Source organism: Zonotrichia leucophrys, chromosome 3 (assembly GCF_028769735.1).
Source record: "Zonotrichia leucophrys gambelii isolate GWCS_2022_RI chromosome 3, RI_Zleu_2.0, whole genome shotgun sequence".
Classification (NCBI taxonomy): domain Eukaryota; kingdom Metazoa; phylum Chordata; class Aves; order Passeriformes; family Passerellidae; genus Zonotrichia; species Zonotrichia leucophrys.
In genome coordinates, this window is record NC_088172.1 from 23337113 (window position 1) to 23354203 (window position 17091).

A 17091-nucleotide genomic window follows, 5' to 3' on the forward strand; every position below is an offset into this window, starting at 1 on the left:
TCAACAGAGGATTGTGTTATTCTTGGGGACGTTGGAATCCTGGTGCCACTCTGTTTGTTGCAGACTTCACAATGGGGATTAAGTTTCTTGGGATTTTTTCTGTAGAATAGATGTGTTTGTGTTAACGAGATTTCTGTTTTGTGCTAAAATTTCAATCAGGCATAAAACTTCAGAACTTGCTTAGAAAAGGCAGATGGTAGAAGGAATACTTAAATACAGAAATCAGAATCTTTGCACATTATTGTATTATCATCAGTTTTGACTTGTAAAAATAAGCTAGGAATTGGAAGCTAATAGCTGTTTTACTTTTCAGGGGCAAAGAGTTATACACTATTTCAGATCCAATTAAGTACTGACTCTGGAAAAAATATTTTTTATTTGTTTATTAATGTTCTGACAAAGTAAATGGGTGAAAATGATGGGCATTTAGGGACAAAACATCCTAAAAGTGGTTTGATGCACTAATCTCAAAGGTGGGAGTATTTGGGCATAATCTAGTGTTATTCCCTGCCAGAATGATCATTTCAAATATTCCAGTGGAAGTAAAATAACTCATAAGATTGAGAACATGATGGTTTGTGCTGTCCCATTCATGGCTACACAGGAATTCAGCCCATAGTTTCCTGCATATTAAGGCTAAGATTGAAAGGTCTTAAATCTTTATCTTTGAGCTGCTGGGATAACAAAGGAAATAAGAGGATATGGTTGTTTACCTTCACTGGGCTTAGGAATCTTCCTGAAAAGTGATACTTAGTCGAAACTCGTGTTAAATTCAGTTCACATTTTAAAAGTTTCAGCCTTGAGACAGACTTTTAGCAAGCAATCTAGTGACTTAATAATTCACCACCTCTACAAGGAATAAAAAGCTGGTTGATTTATCTTATAATTGGTAGGGTTTTTTTAATGGAAGAGGGGAACGTGCACAATGGTATTTTATGTAAATTTGTAAAAGCCCAGAATACAGAACAGGGATTCCCTTCAGGAAGGACAGTTGCACAGAACCATTATTTGGGTTCAAGAAGAAACAGTGAAAACAGGATTAAGACACAAATCATGTATCATGCAGATGACTAAGCGCTCACACATCCAAAATACCACTCATGAAAAATGTAATTTTGAATGAAAAAATACAGAACTGACTCCTGTTTCTCCCTCCCTGCCCCCACAGCTTGTTATAAGTGGTAAAGTTAAGACTAAAAAAACATCTGCTGTAGTCTAGTATAGGTGTGTTTTCTGTCAGAGCATGATGATTTCTGCTAAATCTAGAGTGAACTTCTAGGGGGTTAATTTATTTATATGAACTGATGAAATAATTAATAAGTTGCTATTTCCCTTTTACAAGGAGATTTTCTTGTAGGTTTTTGTTTAGCCAGATTTTGGGTATCCTACTAGAAAAAGAAAGCTTCAATATTTTAAACTCCCATGTTAAGTATTAGTCTGTGATCTTGTCAGTGGAACCCACAGCAAAGCTCAGAGTTCCACCCACGTTTACTGCAGATGAGCAGCTTTAGTGAATCCCATAGAAGTTGATTTCTTTAACAGCCATGTTTTCTGCAGGCATGTATTGCATCCACTGAGACATGGAACTTACCATGTAGTCATCATTGAAAGCAGTTTCTAGAATCTCAGCTCCTATTGTTCTCAGGGTGGGGAGGGTCATGTTTGGTTTTGGTTTTATATTTTGTGGTTCAAACTGAGGATAGAATGGAAACTGTAAATGCCAGGATTAAGATAAAAGTGGTTTGTTTGTAGTAGGTTGGCTCTGGCTGGATGCCAGGCACCCACCAGAGCCTCTCCCTTGCTCCCCTCTCCAACTGGACAGGGGACAGAAAATAAGATGAAAGGTTCATGGGTTGAAATAAGAACTGGGAGAGGTCACTTACCAAATAGTGTCATGGGCAACACAGACTCATGCTGGGGATTTTAACTGAAATTATTACTAACAAATTCAGAGCAGGGTGATGAGAAGTAAAATAAGACCTTAAAAATACCTGTCCTCCACTCCTCCTTCCAGCTCTTCCTCCTTCCCCAGCTGTGCAGGGAGATGGGAATGGGGGTTGTGGTCAGTCAATCCCAGGTTGTTGCTGCTGCTCAGGGAGAGGAGTCCTTCCCCTACTCTGACATGGGGTTCTCCCCACTGGAAATAGTTCTCTATGAACTTCTCCAGTGTGAGTCCATCCCACAGGCACCAATCCCCCCAAACTGCTGCAGCGTGGATCACTTGCACAGAGAGCAGTCCCTCAGGCACAGGCTGCTCCAGCCTGAGTCCCCCACAGGGCCACAAGTGCCACCAGCAAACCTGCTCCAGGGTGGGCTCCTCTCTCCACAGCCCTGCAGGTCCCTGCCAGGACCCTGCTCCAGCACGGGCCTCCCACAGGGTCACAGCCTCCTCTCAGGCACCCCCTGCTCCAGTGTGGGTCTCCTCCATGGGCTGCGGGTGGATCTCTGCATCCCTGTGGATACCCATGGGCTGCAGGGGCACAGCTGCCTCACCATGGGCTGCACCAGGGGCTGCAGGGGAATCTCAGCTCTGGAGCCTGGAGCACCTCCTGCCCCTCCTCCTGCACTGACCCTGCTTGGTGTCTGCAGGGCTGCTCCTCTCATGTTCTCACCCTGCTCTTCTCTGGCTGCAGTTACAACTGTGCAGTAACTTTTCCCTTCTCAGCTGTGTTAGGCCATAGGTGTCACCATTTCTGATTGGCCCAGCACATCCATCCTGGAGCTGTCTGGCATTGGTTCTGCTGGACATGGAGAAGCTTCTGGCAGCTGCTCCCAGAAGCCACCCCTGTAGCCCCTCCACTACCAAAACCTGGACATGCAAATCCAATACATGGATTTATAGGTTGCACATAAAATTTTTCTTCCTGTTTGAGTCATTTTACTATGACAACTGGATTTAATACCTGATTTAAGGAAGAAAGGGAAATGTATGCCAAAGTTTTTGGTGTAACACTTACTCCTTAAAAATTCTACAAGACTAAAAGGATTTCCTGGATATCTTCTGATTAGATTCTCTTGCAGTATCATGAACAGACTGCACATTATTAAAAAGCAAACAGAGAGCCCCTCCCCAAACCAAAGCCAAAACCCAAACAAAAACCTCAGAGCATCTGTTAATCTTAAAAAATATTCCATTTTATAATGCTGTAGAGAATTGCAGCAGCCTTGGTAGTCTGGGCATTCTGTGGGTTTGAAACACACAGATTGATCCATCCTCATAAATCCAAGGTGTCCAGGTTACTGAACTCTGAAGTGAGTACACCTTTCCTTCTTACACAACTGGAACTCTGTGGAAAGAGATGGAAGTGTGGATAAATGATAGTAGCTGCCAGAAGGTAGTTTGTTTACCTGGATTCAGTGACCAGAGAGCAAACTGAGAACAACTTAATACCAAACACTTTATTACTTATGCTTGTTATTTACAGTATTTACATATTGCACGTTCGCTGGAATGTTTTATACATTATATAAAGTAAATTAATGGCAGCTTGTGTTTGTGTACAAAATCCATGCTCCACTGTCCCAAAAAGTATGTCTACTTGGAATAACATTCCTGTTTGTCATGCAGTTTGTACTCCAGGGTACAATGTGACCCCAATGCAAGTCTGTTTTAACCAAACTTTTTAAAAATTGCATAAGCATGAAGGATATCGAGTGACCACAACTACTGTGGAGCAGATCTTTAGTAGTTCTAGATATACAAACAAACATTCCTTAAAACTGTAGAATTAAGCAACAGAACATGAATTTTCTTGGTGAAATATTTGTGTTTACATAATTTTTGGCAGCATTACACATCAATTGTAGTGTGTTTTTAAGTATGGAGCATTAAGTACTACTGGCAGTTACGCTACTGTAAAGAATGTCAATCTGCAAACTGTCGATGACATACAAAATGCATGTTAAAAGAATTATGGGAAGTAGTCTGTCAATCTGCAAAAATAAATCTCTTGTTCACAATGGAATTCGCTAAAAGGTAGTAAGTTCTGTTTCCCTGTTGGTTTCCAAGGCACTTCTCTTGGTTCTTGGTGTTCCTTGTCGTGGTAGTAAGATCTGGTGGATTAAAAGAAAGAAGAAATTGACTTTCATTATTTTTATACTCACATACATGTGCTTGACAATGTGCTTATCATTGTGAAAGTAGCAAATAAAACTGGAGAATTCAGTAATAACTTTGGAAAGTTCGGTAGTGAATTTTAGATTTACCTCAGTTCATACCAGCCTGACTGAACTGTAACATTAATGCTTTGTTAATCAAGGCTGAAATTCTGGAAAGCATCATTTTCTCTGATGGTTCATTTTTGATAGACACTGGGGAAATTCCCTTCTGCCTATTAAAAATGTACTCATAGTTAATCTGTTCCAATGACTGCATCTGTGAAGTCAAGAAGTGAATAAACCTCAGGAATAGCATTAACAGGTTGCAAAATGCTTTCTAAATGCTTTGGTGTCAGGAGCTGTTCATGGTGTGCCCAGTTTGAAGGGTCTAAAGGATTTGATATTTCATTGGGCCCTTTTGTGAAGAAACTTGGACTCACATAAACAAGAAACAAATAGAAGTAACTTTTTAAGAGTTGCTTGTATGACTATACCCCCTGGAACATGCCAACACTGAGCCACCACAAACTAAGCAGGAGCTGCAGTGGTTCAATTTGCTGCCTGAAGTCTTCTAGAAGAGTGTCTTGGAATGAGATCACTGTCATGCCTATGACACTGATATCACAGTCACCAATACAAAATTACAGGTTTCCACACTGCTTATGTATGTATTTTGTCTGCATTCTAGAAATGTTGATTCAGAAGCTGAGCAGTGAAGATTTTCACAACCTTACGCCCCCACACCTTTAAAGCTTGTAAGAAAATGTAGTGTAACTGCACATACACATATCTAGAAGTCTATCCTCTTCTAGACAGGTGAGCACTGAATGTTGCAAGTCTGTCCACCCAGTTTCAAATGTTTCTATGTCTGTTGTTGTTCTTATTTAGAAATAAAAAATGTACAGTGTTTTTTCAGTCAGCAGGAATTACACAGCTGAAAGACTCTTACATGCAAACAGACCCAGATGACGCTTTGGTGTTTTACAGCCATCAAAAATCCATGGCGGAGGTAAAAACCAGTGATAATCTGATACTAGAATTCTGCTGATGATATTTTTCACAGTTAAAACTTTCATATTGTCTGTCTGAACAGAGGTAACTGTCCTCCCCATGATCAGTGTGAATTCTCTGATACTCTGAGCTTCTCTACATTTTCTACTGCTTAAGTATAATTTGTAATGGAATCATTTGTATGCGAAGTCAGTTGGACTTGACATAATCCATTGAAGATCAAGCTATTGGTGCATACAGAAATACTTGTTAGTAGTATTTAAACATTTGGTTTTGCAATTTTTGAAAGCTATTTAGGAAATGTAATAATGTTACAGAAAATCTTAATGTAATCTAGGGTTTTTTTCTGGCTTTGCAGATAGGACAATTACTTCTTTTTTTTTTAATATCCTTCCTTAGAGGGGGAAACTGATGTAAATTTTCATTGTATTTCATTTACATCTAGCTTATTTTCTGTATGTATGCTCCTACTGTACCCTATTTAAGCTATGATGTTAAAAAGTGATGTTTAGAAGAAATTAACATGCTTTTGGTTTGATCAGTGTGTAGTACAATCTACAAGTTAAACACTGTAATAAATGTAATAAAAACTTTTTTCATTACTAATGGGAATATGCAGCTCACTGGGGGTGAAAAACAGTGGTTAGGATGCTCATTTGTCATCTCATCTCCACTTGCTTTTGTAGGGGAACTTGACAGTTTTGTATCAGCTAATCACAGTTTTCTTAAACCCTGGTGTTTTCCGAAACCCCAGGTTTTTAGCATTGATAAATCTGTTCTACTTTTTTTTAAATTTCATATAGTCTGTTATATGCATCAGTCTAGGGATATTAGGTTGGAACTTAGCTGAAGGATGATGGATGGTCTTAGTGGAGATCCTGAGTGCAATCTGACTACTGCCTCTGTTGAGAACATAGGTAACTATACAACTCCCCAGTCAATTGTGCTAATTTTTAAAAGCACACATGAAAGCTATTATAAAGGCATATTGCAGCTTTCCAGATTTGATTCTGGTTATTACCTGTGCATGATGATAAACTCTGTAAGAAAAAGCTAATCTATATGAGAAGAATTTAGTGGTTTAAATATCAATATAAACTTTAAAATACTGTGCCAGTAGGAATTTGTAGCAGAACCTCCTCATACTTATATATAAAAAAATTGTTTTCCCAAGTGTGCACACCCAGGTGGAATTCTGCTGTAATGTGATCACAGAGATCCATGCACTGAAGATTATGAAGCTCTGAATGTTCCATCTGGTGCTAGCCACCGACATCTCACAGCAAGGAAAACTGTGAGTTACCTTTTAATAAACCTGGATGATGCCACACTAGTAACCATGCACACTGGCTGCCTTTTTAACTCAAAGCAGTAGTTCTGAGAAAAGTCTTAAATTAGTTAACTTGGGAACCAATTCCTGGCATCATGAAGAGGTGATTGGACATGCCCTGAGCAGCTGTATAAAACAGACCAAGCTATACTTTCTAGAAAAAAACAGGCTTTCACTGAATAATACACAATCCTCTCATCTTAATTTCACCTTCACTTTTATGGAATTCAAGTGTCTGACATTTCAATGTACTCAATGTTACACTGAGAAAGCAGCAGCCTAAAGGAGAATGCAATTACGGGCTGTTGTTTCTGTTGTTACAACATATTTGAAGCAAAATTCAAGTGCCCAAATATCTTGGTTTAAGAATAATTTGAAAAAATGGATATATAATATGGTGTATAGGAATGGAATATTTAGTGGAGTATTTTAAGTTTCCAACTTTATCTTGTATTTTCAGCATTTGTTTCATGTATTACTAGTATGGTCAATACATCTTGAGGAGTTTAAGAGATTTTTTGGAGTTCCAAAGGAAATTCCAGTTTTAAGCTTGTTACGAATTTTGCAACAGGTATTTGACCTGTATGTTCAAATTTTAATTATTTGCATATTCATCTTAAAGGAACAAGCAACTGGTAGATTTCTTTAACGCACTTTTTATAATGTATAAACCTCATTTTCTCTGCATAGCCTGAAACTCCAACTACTTGCACCAGTCTTGTATTTATTAGTGTAAAAGTGTGTCATTAGCTTTACTTTGTTTATTTGAAATAACTGTAGATGCTTTATAAGTTCTTAAAACCACATTAATATTTGTCAATACAGAAATTCGAAGAAATATTCAAAACAGAAGCATGTAATAAGATGTGATAATGCAGTCCATAGGCCCTGAACTCCTCCTCACAGTGCAAGAAGTTTTCAAAGTAAGTTAGGAGATCAGTGTTGGTCTCTAGCAAACATGTATAGGACAGGTAATGGAAAAGGGATGGAGCACCAACAGTAGCACCTGATGTTTTCAAACAGAAGTAATAAAATCTGTATGACTGTGGCCAAGTGGCTTTGACAAATGCTGTCAAAGGAGTTTTCAGATTCATCACTGACTGTCACCAGAACTGCTCATGATCTGAACTGTGAACTTTATTTAGGTGAAGACTTTGGGAATTGTGTTCCTGGCATCTCTAACCTACTGCAGATATGGACAACCTAACAGTTGTGGGATGTATCTGCATGGAGTGGAACAAAGCAAGCATGGGACATGGGAACTATTAGGAAGCTGGCACAAGAAAGAGGCTGAAGAACAGAACAAAAAAGAAGAAGCATCAAGGACAGGACTCTAGTGTAGCTGTGTTGACCATGAGAAGGGGTTACAGAATAAAATTCATTAGTGATGGTGCTGGTGGCAGCCAGGGAATACAGCCTGGGAGGCTGACTAGAAAAAAAAAAAGGACAACTGGGAGATGTGGTAATACAAATCTGCTGCACTGGCTTCACTCATGCAATCTCAACAAGTTGAAGGGCTGTTACTGGGTCCCTGCATTGCTCATGTCTGTAGGACAGGCAGAAGGGGAACATAAACTCTAAAAAAAAGAGAAGATGGAGCTCAGTTACATATGTATAGGACACATGAGTACAAGTTAAGGCTCCACAAGACATGTCACATCATAAACACACATGTGCCACATAGGAATGTGCTGTGACAGTAACATGCCTAACTCCTGTTTTCACATGTTATTTTCTTGTTCGATCTGAGCTCTGAGTTTCAATGTCTTGTGTGCTTTAAAGCTGTGCTAGTCCAAAATGCACTACAAATAAAAATAAATTTGTATTTTTCCTTCTCTTCAAATTGATCTCTAAACATAGATAGATGTCCAGAGATCTGAAAAATCCCACAAAACTACTAGTTTGCCAAAGTAATAGTCCAACTGTAGCTCAGCACACTTATAAACCTGCAATGAAATTAAAATCAGATATTGAATAAAACAGGAAACGTAATTTGTTTTACACAAATTTAACTGATGCAGTGGAGAAGCCTTGAGGAGAAAAGAGGCTTAATCCTACGGACACCTGTGCATCTCCAGATGTATGTGGTAGAGGATAGTCTTCCTTTCTGCTAAGTGAGGCTGCTTAAGGAGTCTATCACCACTGATTTGTGTCTGTGTGAATAAAAGAAGCGGACAGTTGCTGACACTGAAATATGTTGTGCAAAGGTTGTTTGAGAAAAGGATATTTTAAATAGACTCCCAGCTTCAGATGTGAACTACTTGAGTTGCTATTCCTTCATATTACAATTTCATGTTTACATGGCAGGTTGTTAAGATAAAAATAAAATTTTCTAAAGAAAGGGAAAAAAGAATTTCACACTCTGATGTATCTGCTTATTAGTATTGGTAATAATATTATTCACCTATTTGCAAAGTTAAACAAATTAAGTCTCATTTATCCAGGCTGGATAGTGAGAATGACTTGTAGAAACCTTTCATGAGATTGAATAGCTCCATCAGGTTTCCCTGCAGTCATGTTTTCTTGAGATTAAATAATCCTAATTCCTGTAACTGTTCTTGTATACTGAGTTTTCTAATCCTTTGGTCATCCATGTTGCTCTTCTTTGGACTCATACAAGAAGAACCTGTGTGTCTTCAAGTGTAGTGCCTTTAATTAAACATAGTATTCCAGTAACAGTAATTGTGTCAGGAGTTTCATAAACTATGATTCTACTTATACATTCCAGTATAGTTTGACTTTCTTCAAGTGTAACACTGCTGTCTTGCTTAGTTTGAAGTCCACAACAACCTCTGTCTTCAACAGAACTGTCTAACTATTCACCAAATTCCATGTATTTCTGTGGTTGAATAATCCTACAGGACTTCATAATTCTGCTCTTTATCTGTCATCCTGATTTTACACTATTTGGCTTATTTTCCAAGATTATTTTTAATTTCAAGGTTGTACTGTATCATGGTTGCTTGTCCTATATTACTGAAATACATTAATACAGTATTCTACTACCCAAGTTATTAATGAAAATACTGAACAGTACCAAATGTTCATAATGAAGCTGTGTGACATTAGTCAGTACATTTTTCCAGTTTTGACAGTGAAGCACTAACAACTCAAGTATTTTTTTCCACTCATTTTTACATTTATCTTGATCATATTTCCCCAGCTTGATTGTGAGAGTGAAGTGCAAAACAGTGTCAATGCTTAAAATAAAAGAAAATAAAATGCTGAATATTTATTACTTTTCTCACAGATTCCTTCCACAAGATGTGTATTTTGTCACAGAGTTAAAGCATCTTGGTTTGACAGCATTTGTTACTGACAAATCCACATGGCTATTATTTATCCCTTTGTCCAAGATCACATTTGATCTCAGGTAACAGTTGAAAACGAAATGTAAATTAGTCCTTCTGTATTCTTATGTTACAGTTCTCTACACATAGTTTGGGAGTAATCTTTAGTTTGGTTGATTGGCTTTTGTTTTTATTTTGGTGCATGATGAAATTTTCCAAGTATTTTTGGGAAATACAGGCCCATCTAGGCAAAGAAGGAGGGAATTAACCTCTAGACATGAGAGGTGTACACAAGGAAATCCCAAAAAGTCCAAATAGCTTGAAGATAGTTTATCAATGCTACTAGCAGTACATTTTAACCGAATTACTGTGAAAGCACCTGTGACCTATCTGCATTCATGAAGCTTTGATGTGTACAGCTATGTATACATTAACTCATACTACTGAGTACAGCACAGATCTACAGCTGCACACATAAAAGGGTGGCTGCTGCTGCCGATACAGGCAGTTGTGTACTGAGTAAACTCTTGAAAAATAAGCCACAGCTGCTGTGTTTTGTTCTGTAACAACAAATTCACTATCTGCTAACTGTATGCTGCTATAAATAATTCACACATGATGCACATGGACATTTATGTAATGACTTCCAGTAGGGGGTACCCTTTCCTTAATGCCAAAATTTGCCAGATTAAGCCAGTTACTTCAAGTCCTCTGGGAGGGGAATACCTTATCTAAAGGAGAGTTGTTATTATACTCCCATGAATTTTCATGTATGAAACACAACATCTGCTGCTTTGCTATGCAGTGGAATGTCATTTCTGCTAAGAAAAAGCTTACCTTTATCCTTCCATGCACATAGGGCTTACTGCCAGTCGAGTAAGAAGCCTGGCACATCTTTTATAGTCTGTATGAAAAAAAAGTATTACTAGATTACCAAAGTAATCGAATTTGCCTTTAAAAATCAAAATCGCTTTCAGTGTGCAAATTAGTGTCATTGCAAAGTTCAATGAATACCTTCGTTTGCAACAGAATAAAAATCAACTCTTTTGACTTAGAAGAGGAATGTATAAAAATTGGGTAATAACTAAAAGCCATGTCTAATGGCACGTCTAACTATGCAACTGACTTCTGCACATGTTCTATCTGTAAACAAACAGCATGAAAGTGCTTGGAGGCTCTCCAAGTGTATGTATGTATGTATTAAAATTTATACATCTGTGCCTGTGCTTCCGTGCAGGATCTAAACATGTGACTCTAGTATTTCCATATTAGAGAAAGAATAAATAGTGCTCATCCACCTTTAAATCCAGCCTTCAATGAGCAAGTCTGTCAACTTAATATTAAGTAATGCCACTCTCCAACAGATTTTCTTCCTGGGAACACTTAAATTAGACAAATAACATCTTCTATTCATACAAATCTTAAGTCCAGCCCAAGGACATGACCATATGATGGACATTCAGAGGAGCATGAAGTTTCATCTTAAAACTAGTAAAAATGTTTTTTCCACTGAAGTCCTATTGTTATTCATTCATGTTTTAGTATCTTCAACTTTTTGATGCATTCATAGTAAGACACAGAACCAATGCAAAACTAAAGAAATTACTCAAAAGGTTTTTTTTTTCCATTTCCATAAAAAACTGAAAGAAAATATTTTGAAAGTTGGTTATGGACAGACAGAAAAGTAAATTATTTTTCAGGTACCATAGCTACTACACTGTACAAAGTACTAGAAAGTATGCCAACACAATGCTTTTGTACTAGCTACCACCACACTGCAGCATCAGAGACGCTTTTCGCTTTTCTGCTGTTTGGCCTTCAGATCTCTATACACAAGGAACAGTATGATTTGAAGTCAGGATATTATCAAAAAGTTACATTGTTCTGTGCATGAAGAATTAAGGCAGGCTGTTTGTCTCATTTTCCTAGAAGAAAGTTACTTTAAAAATATGCTAGTCAGCCCAGCCCAGTAGGTGATGTTCACTTCTTTTAGGCTTTATTTCATTAATGGGTAACTACATCTAATGTTTCATCTGGAGATGAAATGTTAACAATCCCAACTCACAGCATAGCTATGGTATAATTTCCACTCATACAAATGATCCTCCATTATCCAGACATTATGTTGGTGGGTATGTCACCTGTCAGGAGGAAAAGGCTAATTTAGAGCCTTTAAGGCCAACTAGTTTTTAGCTTCACAGCTTGGAGCACTCATTAGTGCTGAGCCAAATGACGTTTGTATTGAAATCCTTATGAAAAAGGTAATGACCACTGCTTGTTCAGAACAGAGAAGTTGTGAACAACTCACAGCTCCACCCATGTAAACAGAGGGTGATCTGGTTACCTGCCATCTAGAAATCCTTGTGTTTACAAGGAATTCCTGATCTGAAGCCTTACAAATAGAGAAAATGTGCACAATTCTTACTAAATATGCCTTTAAAATGCACTGGGCTGAAATATTTATTAATACTAGAAACTTGGAATCTGTAACTCTTGTTTCTATTCCCAGCTCTGCTACTGACCCAACTGGTTGACCTCAGACAAGTAAAATAAAGTGTGCTTCCATTCTGAAAAGGCTGTACTAAAATAGCATCTGCTTACTCAACAGGTCCACCTCTGTATGAATCTGGAGTCACATCTACTGACTGATAAATGTCAGTGTTTGATTTTTATTTAATTCTCTGTGCTGCCAACAGTGATGAGGCATCATAAGCAGCTTTTGCTTACTTGTGTCCATCAGCACTATTTTTTTTTCCTAAGCTAACAAGTTATACTTTTATAATTCACTGAAGGTAAGTGTTACAAAGATTCATTGTCAACATGACTGGGAGAATGGTAGCTGAATATCAAAATAGAAAATGTCTATAAAATATGTCCTACATATATAATCAATGAAAACTAAAATAACCCCACCTGGATTTGTGATCCTGTCTTGAATTTACAGCACGAAAAATTAAATATGAGATATTTGTGAGAGGAAAAACAAATTGTTTGAAACCCATGAGGAAAATATATCAGTACCTAATGATGCAGTGTTCACAGCCATTCTACACAGTGTATTTGCAATGAGAAAGTTTTATTTCCATTTTCCTCTCTGTAATGCTGATGCTGTTCTAGCAATGCTGTAGAGAATACTCAGTACATTTAAGAGCAGTCCAAATTTTTCTTTGCAGGGAATGCATTCTGACATTGTATCACTACTGACACTTGATAGAACTGATAAATTTTAGTTTCCTCTCATTTTAGGGAAGTGCCTGATTTTGTTACTTACATGCTGGGATGGTACAATCCCTCGTATTGTGATAAAGCCGATGAAAGTGTTTGCTACATTTTGGACTGAAGTAGAGTGGACCTGAAAGATAAAGAAAAAAATAAGTTATGAATCAGCACAGCTCACAAGTAGAGCAGTGTAGCTTATAGTATCTATGTGAAATAGGGATACCAATGCAAAGTTAAAACATACCTGTTAAATGCTTCAAGAACTTGTCTTTCATCCTCAGATCTCTGGGAACTATTTCTGTGGGACAGAAAAAAGAATAGTGTTACTCTGCTGCTGCACTGGACCTATGCTTGCCAAGCATAGTATGAAGACAGGGAATACTCTGTCCAGCAACACCAGCAGTATGTCTTGACAGGTGCATGGAGGGCAGAAGTCCTTCGCATACAGTAGACCAAATTGCAAGCAGTCACTTCACATAGGGAGACGTTGTAAAATGCTTTGTGAAACACAGTACTGATGAAACAATGTCTGTTAGGTGAGAAATCATTAATGACGATGGTTATTAACTAAGAGTCAGATTTTAGTTCTCTATGAACTACATTATGAAGTTTTAAATTCTTTCATATTACACGAGTGTTGAAGACTCAACGATATATTCCAGTCTGGAGTTGTGTCTTCTAATTCTCTAATACAAATGTAACCATATTCTGTCCCAGGTATGTCTGTAGAAGCACTGCTCTACTGTAATCATGAAACTGGATTGATCTACTTACAGGAATCTTCCCTCCCTCCCCCAGCAGTAAATAAAATTCACAGGAAATTATTCCAAGCAAATTGCTCTCTTCTGGCTCCCTATGTTTGTGGTTTACCGCCTTGTGTTTTGTGTTCAGCAGATGGCAAAATGAAACTAGTTTACTGAAATCCATTTTAGCCCTAACCCCTGCTTGTGACTTCCTGATTTACAGCTATCTTTGATTGCTTTCTGTTACAAACTCTGTGCTGATGGCTTAGTGCTGATTGTGTATGATACACTATATGGTGCTTTATTTACTTGACCATGAATGCCTGAGCAGCCTTTTTCATTCCCCTGGCACCTCTTATCAGATATAAAGCAGAGAGCATTTCCATCCAGATCTGATTCACTTGTGAATTTAGACACTTCTCGAAAGTCATTCTTCGTTTACTTCTAACTTTAGTCGGTGTAAGTAAAATTGACCTTATCCTATTTGACCTAATTATGTCATGAAGAGCATTAAAAACACACATGCTTCACTCAGAAACTTCCCATGGGACAAGCTCACTAGGAAAGTGATGCCAAAACTGAAATGAAAGACTCTAACTAGTAGTTCTTTTTCAGAGTTGCTGGGAAAAACTCCATCACAATAACAGAATGAAAAATCCTGCTTCGAAATCAGTAACAACACTACCAACTAATCCACTCTGAAGCAGAATTATTAATTTTGCAGATAAGTGTTCTACACAAGCCAGATGTTTTGCACCAACAGGGTGACCAAAACTATGCCCATGTTCCAAGATGAGATTTAGAGTTGTGCACATCACAGTTCCCTGCTTAATCTGGCCTCTTTGACTCTTCAACATTTGTAAAACAAAATGTTCTCTCCTGTGTTGACCTTATGGAGAACAGAACTCTCTTCCTCTGTGCATTCATTAATCATCCCAATAGACAAGCAACATCTTCATGACAACCACCAATAAATGCAAATTATGAGTATATTTGAGTATGAATGAGAATGGCAAAAAGGTACAATGAAGCTTTAAAAGATCAATAAAGACAAAATAAACAGCATACTATCAAAATGAAAGCCAGTTTGGGAAAACTTGAGTAGATATTTGCTGGAAAATATTCAGAAAGTCACTTTTAGTTGGAGGGGTCAGATGAGCAGCAGTAACACTGCAGAGGCTTGGGAGTGACAGGGAACACTAAATTAGACATGGCAGCAGGAGGAACTAAATCAAGTTTCAACTGAGTGCACAGAAGTACATCACCAAACTAAGCAGGTTAGAGAGGAGCCAATCAAACGAGCAGAAGGATGGCTGCAGGAGCGTCCCAAACTGGTCACAGCCTGCAGTGACAGAGGAGCACTGTCTCAGCTCCCTGGTATTTCTAAGGTACTACCTCTGGAGTACAAAAGGAACTAACAAGCAGGGTGAACAACTCAGTTCAGCGAAGCTGAGCTGCAGGGAAGACTTGTATGTGTAAGGTCTTTAAGGACATACTACAGTCCTGCAGGAGAATTCTTGCCAGGGTCATTTCCAAGAAACACTTAAACCAAGCACATGATAATAAGTGGTAACCTTCCAGGAAAAAAGCGTTTTCATCCCTTGTTTCTTTGATCTCACCCCATTTAAGTCTTTTCCCATATTATTAGGTTTTGTTCAAAGCCACAGGAAGTTGGACTTTCAGTTGAGTTCATTATCCAGAGAGTAAAAGGCTCTGAGGTGAATGGAGGTTTTCTATTCCAAATTTGCCATCTGTGTCTGTTTCTGATACCAAATGGAATCTGCACGTATTTCAAGTGGTGAATACTTAATACAAAATTAGTAACCTGATGCACTATCTCATTCACCGATGCACCTTAGGGAAAAAAAATGGACTGTGACTTACCAACTCTCTGCTCATCCTGGTAGCCTCCATAGTCAGCCACTTCCCTTCGATCCAAGTTATAGTCATGCTTGGAGAAGTACTGCACCCCACTGTCCTTCTCCAGGTGGTACCTTTTCAGTTCCTGAATGATTTCCATGATGAGATTTAAGAGACTTTGCTTGTCCTTCAAATCTGTGGAGTCTGTTTTTTCTTTGCAGTATCCTGCTGAGAGCATTAAGAGTACAAGCCCCAGCAGCCCAGAAGACCTCAGTCCACTCATTGCAGTCCGACCTGAAGAGTGCATGAGGGGATGAAGAGGAAGGATCCGCAGCTATGCGAGGTCTCCTGTTTCACTGCAAGAGAAAATTGGGGGTGGGTCGACAGTGGGGAGACTCGTGGGGGTGAAATCGGAAACACTAGCGGAGGAAAGAGCGGCGGCCGCTCTTGGCAGGTTACACAAGGCGAGGCACAGACCGCTCGGGGCTGTGGGGGCTGGCGGGGCGGGGGGTCCGCGGGGCGCGGCCGCTGCCCCGGCGCCCCTCAGCGCCCGGCCCGCGGGCAGAGCCCCCAGCGCCGCGGGCAGCGCGGCTCGGCCTCCCCGCAGCCGGCGCCGGGCCCCGCGGGCGGGCGGGGGCGCAGCCCCGGAGCGGGGCCAGGCTGGGGGTGCCCCGGCGGAGCCGATCCCCGGCGGGACGGGCGTTCCGCCCCGCCTCTCCCCGCCCCGCCGCGGAGCGGAGGAGCACAGGCGAGGGGCGACAACTTTCCCCGAAGTTTCCGCCGGACACCCGCGACAGCTGTCCCCACTCTCGCTGCGGGCCTCCGCGGCCGGGCTGCGGGCAGGAGCGGCGGGACGGGAGGTGCGCGGCTGGGGGGCAGCCCGCCGGGGCAGGGGACAGCACTGCCAGTCTTCCCATTTTCTGTCCCTTTCCCCGCTCCCCTACCCTGCAGGAGTAGCGGCCAGCATCATGCCCAGAGCCGCTCGCCTTAGGACAACTGAACGCCCCTCACACACGGCCGGTCCGTGCGGCGGCTCTGCCCTGCCAGCCCTGGCGGGGTCCGGCTGTCACCGGTACCGCCGCACGCAGCGCTTCGGCCCGGCGGGGCGGGAGGGATGGGGGCGTGGGGAGGGAAGCAAGAGGGGAAGAAGGCTGCTGGCTCTCGCTGGCCGCTTTACCTGTGTCTCTGTCCCAGACGCCGAGGTGTCTTCCCCCGGGAGCCGCTCCCCGGACGGCAGCAGCCGGCGAACGGCAGGGAGTCCGAGTATTCCGCGGCTGGCCCGCCCGCCCCCCTCCCGTCCCTGCGCTCCCGCCGTATCCACAAACTACTCCATCGCCGCTAGCCCCAGCGCAGCCGCTTATATAGGCTATAGGATGGACATGAGACGGCAGATAGTATCGACTTGAAAGTGGGTGGAAAACAATAAAAGTCCACTTGGCAACCTCGGGAGCGTCGCTGCTTGCACAAGCCCCCCCTTCCCGCCCTCTCTCCCCTCCCGCCCCGGTCCCCCCCGTCCCTCCCCCTGCTCGGTTCTCCCGGG

General features: G+C 40.6%; 1 protein-coding gene across 4 annotated transcripts; it reads right to left on the reverse strand.

The window, feature by feature from the left end:
- Window positions 1-3489: 3489 nt before the first annotated feature.
- On the reverse strand, window positions 3490-16850 carry ALKAL2 (ALK and LTK ligand 2). Of its 4 annotated transcripts, none has more exons than XM_064707643.1 (6): window positions 16729-16850; window positions 15576-15907; window positions 13193-13246; window positions 13001-13081; window positions 10567-10633; window positions 3490-4053 (listed from the first exon to the last, which is right to left on the reverse strand). In XM_064707643.1, the coding sequence occupies exons 2-5, from the start codon at window positions 15856-15858 to the stop codon at window positions 10569-10571; spliced, it is 483 nt and encodes a 160-aa protein (XP_064563713.1). In that variant the 5' UTR covers window positions 15859-15907; window positions 16729-16850; the 3' UTR covers window positions 3490-4053; window positions 10567-10568. The 4 variants fall into 4 exon arrangements, with proteins under 4 accessions (XP_064563713.1, XP_064563714.1, XP_064563716.1 ...); XM_064707646.1 differs by lacking the exon at window positions 3490-4053 and adding an exon at window positions 7952-8016; XM_064707645.1 differs by lacking the exon at window positions 3490-4053 and adding an exon at window positions 9006-9088.
- Window positions 16851-17091: the final 241 nt, after the last annotated feature.

Excerpts from the sequence above, each read along its gene's own strand:
- ALKAL2 (XM_064707643.1), bottom strand. The coding sequence starts at position 15,858 with ATGCACTCTTCAGGTCGGACTGCAATGAGTGGACTGAGGTCTTCTGGG. Across the intron at positions 13,247-15,575 it reads CCAGGATGAGCAGAGAGTTG|AAATAGTTCCCAGAGATCTG; the intron begins GTAAGTCACAGT and ends TCTGTCCCACAG. Across the intron at positions 13,082-13,192 it reads GTTCTTGAAGCATTTAACAG|GTCCACTCTACTTCAGTCCA; the intron begins GTATGTTTTAAC and ends TTTATCTTTCAG.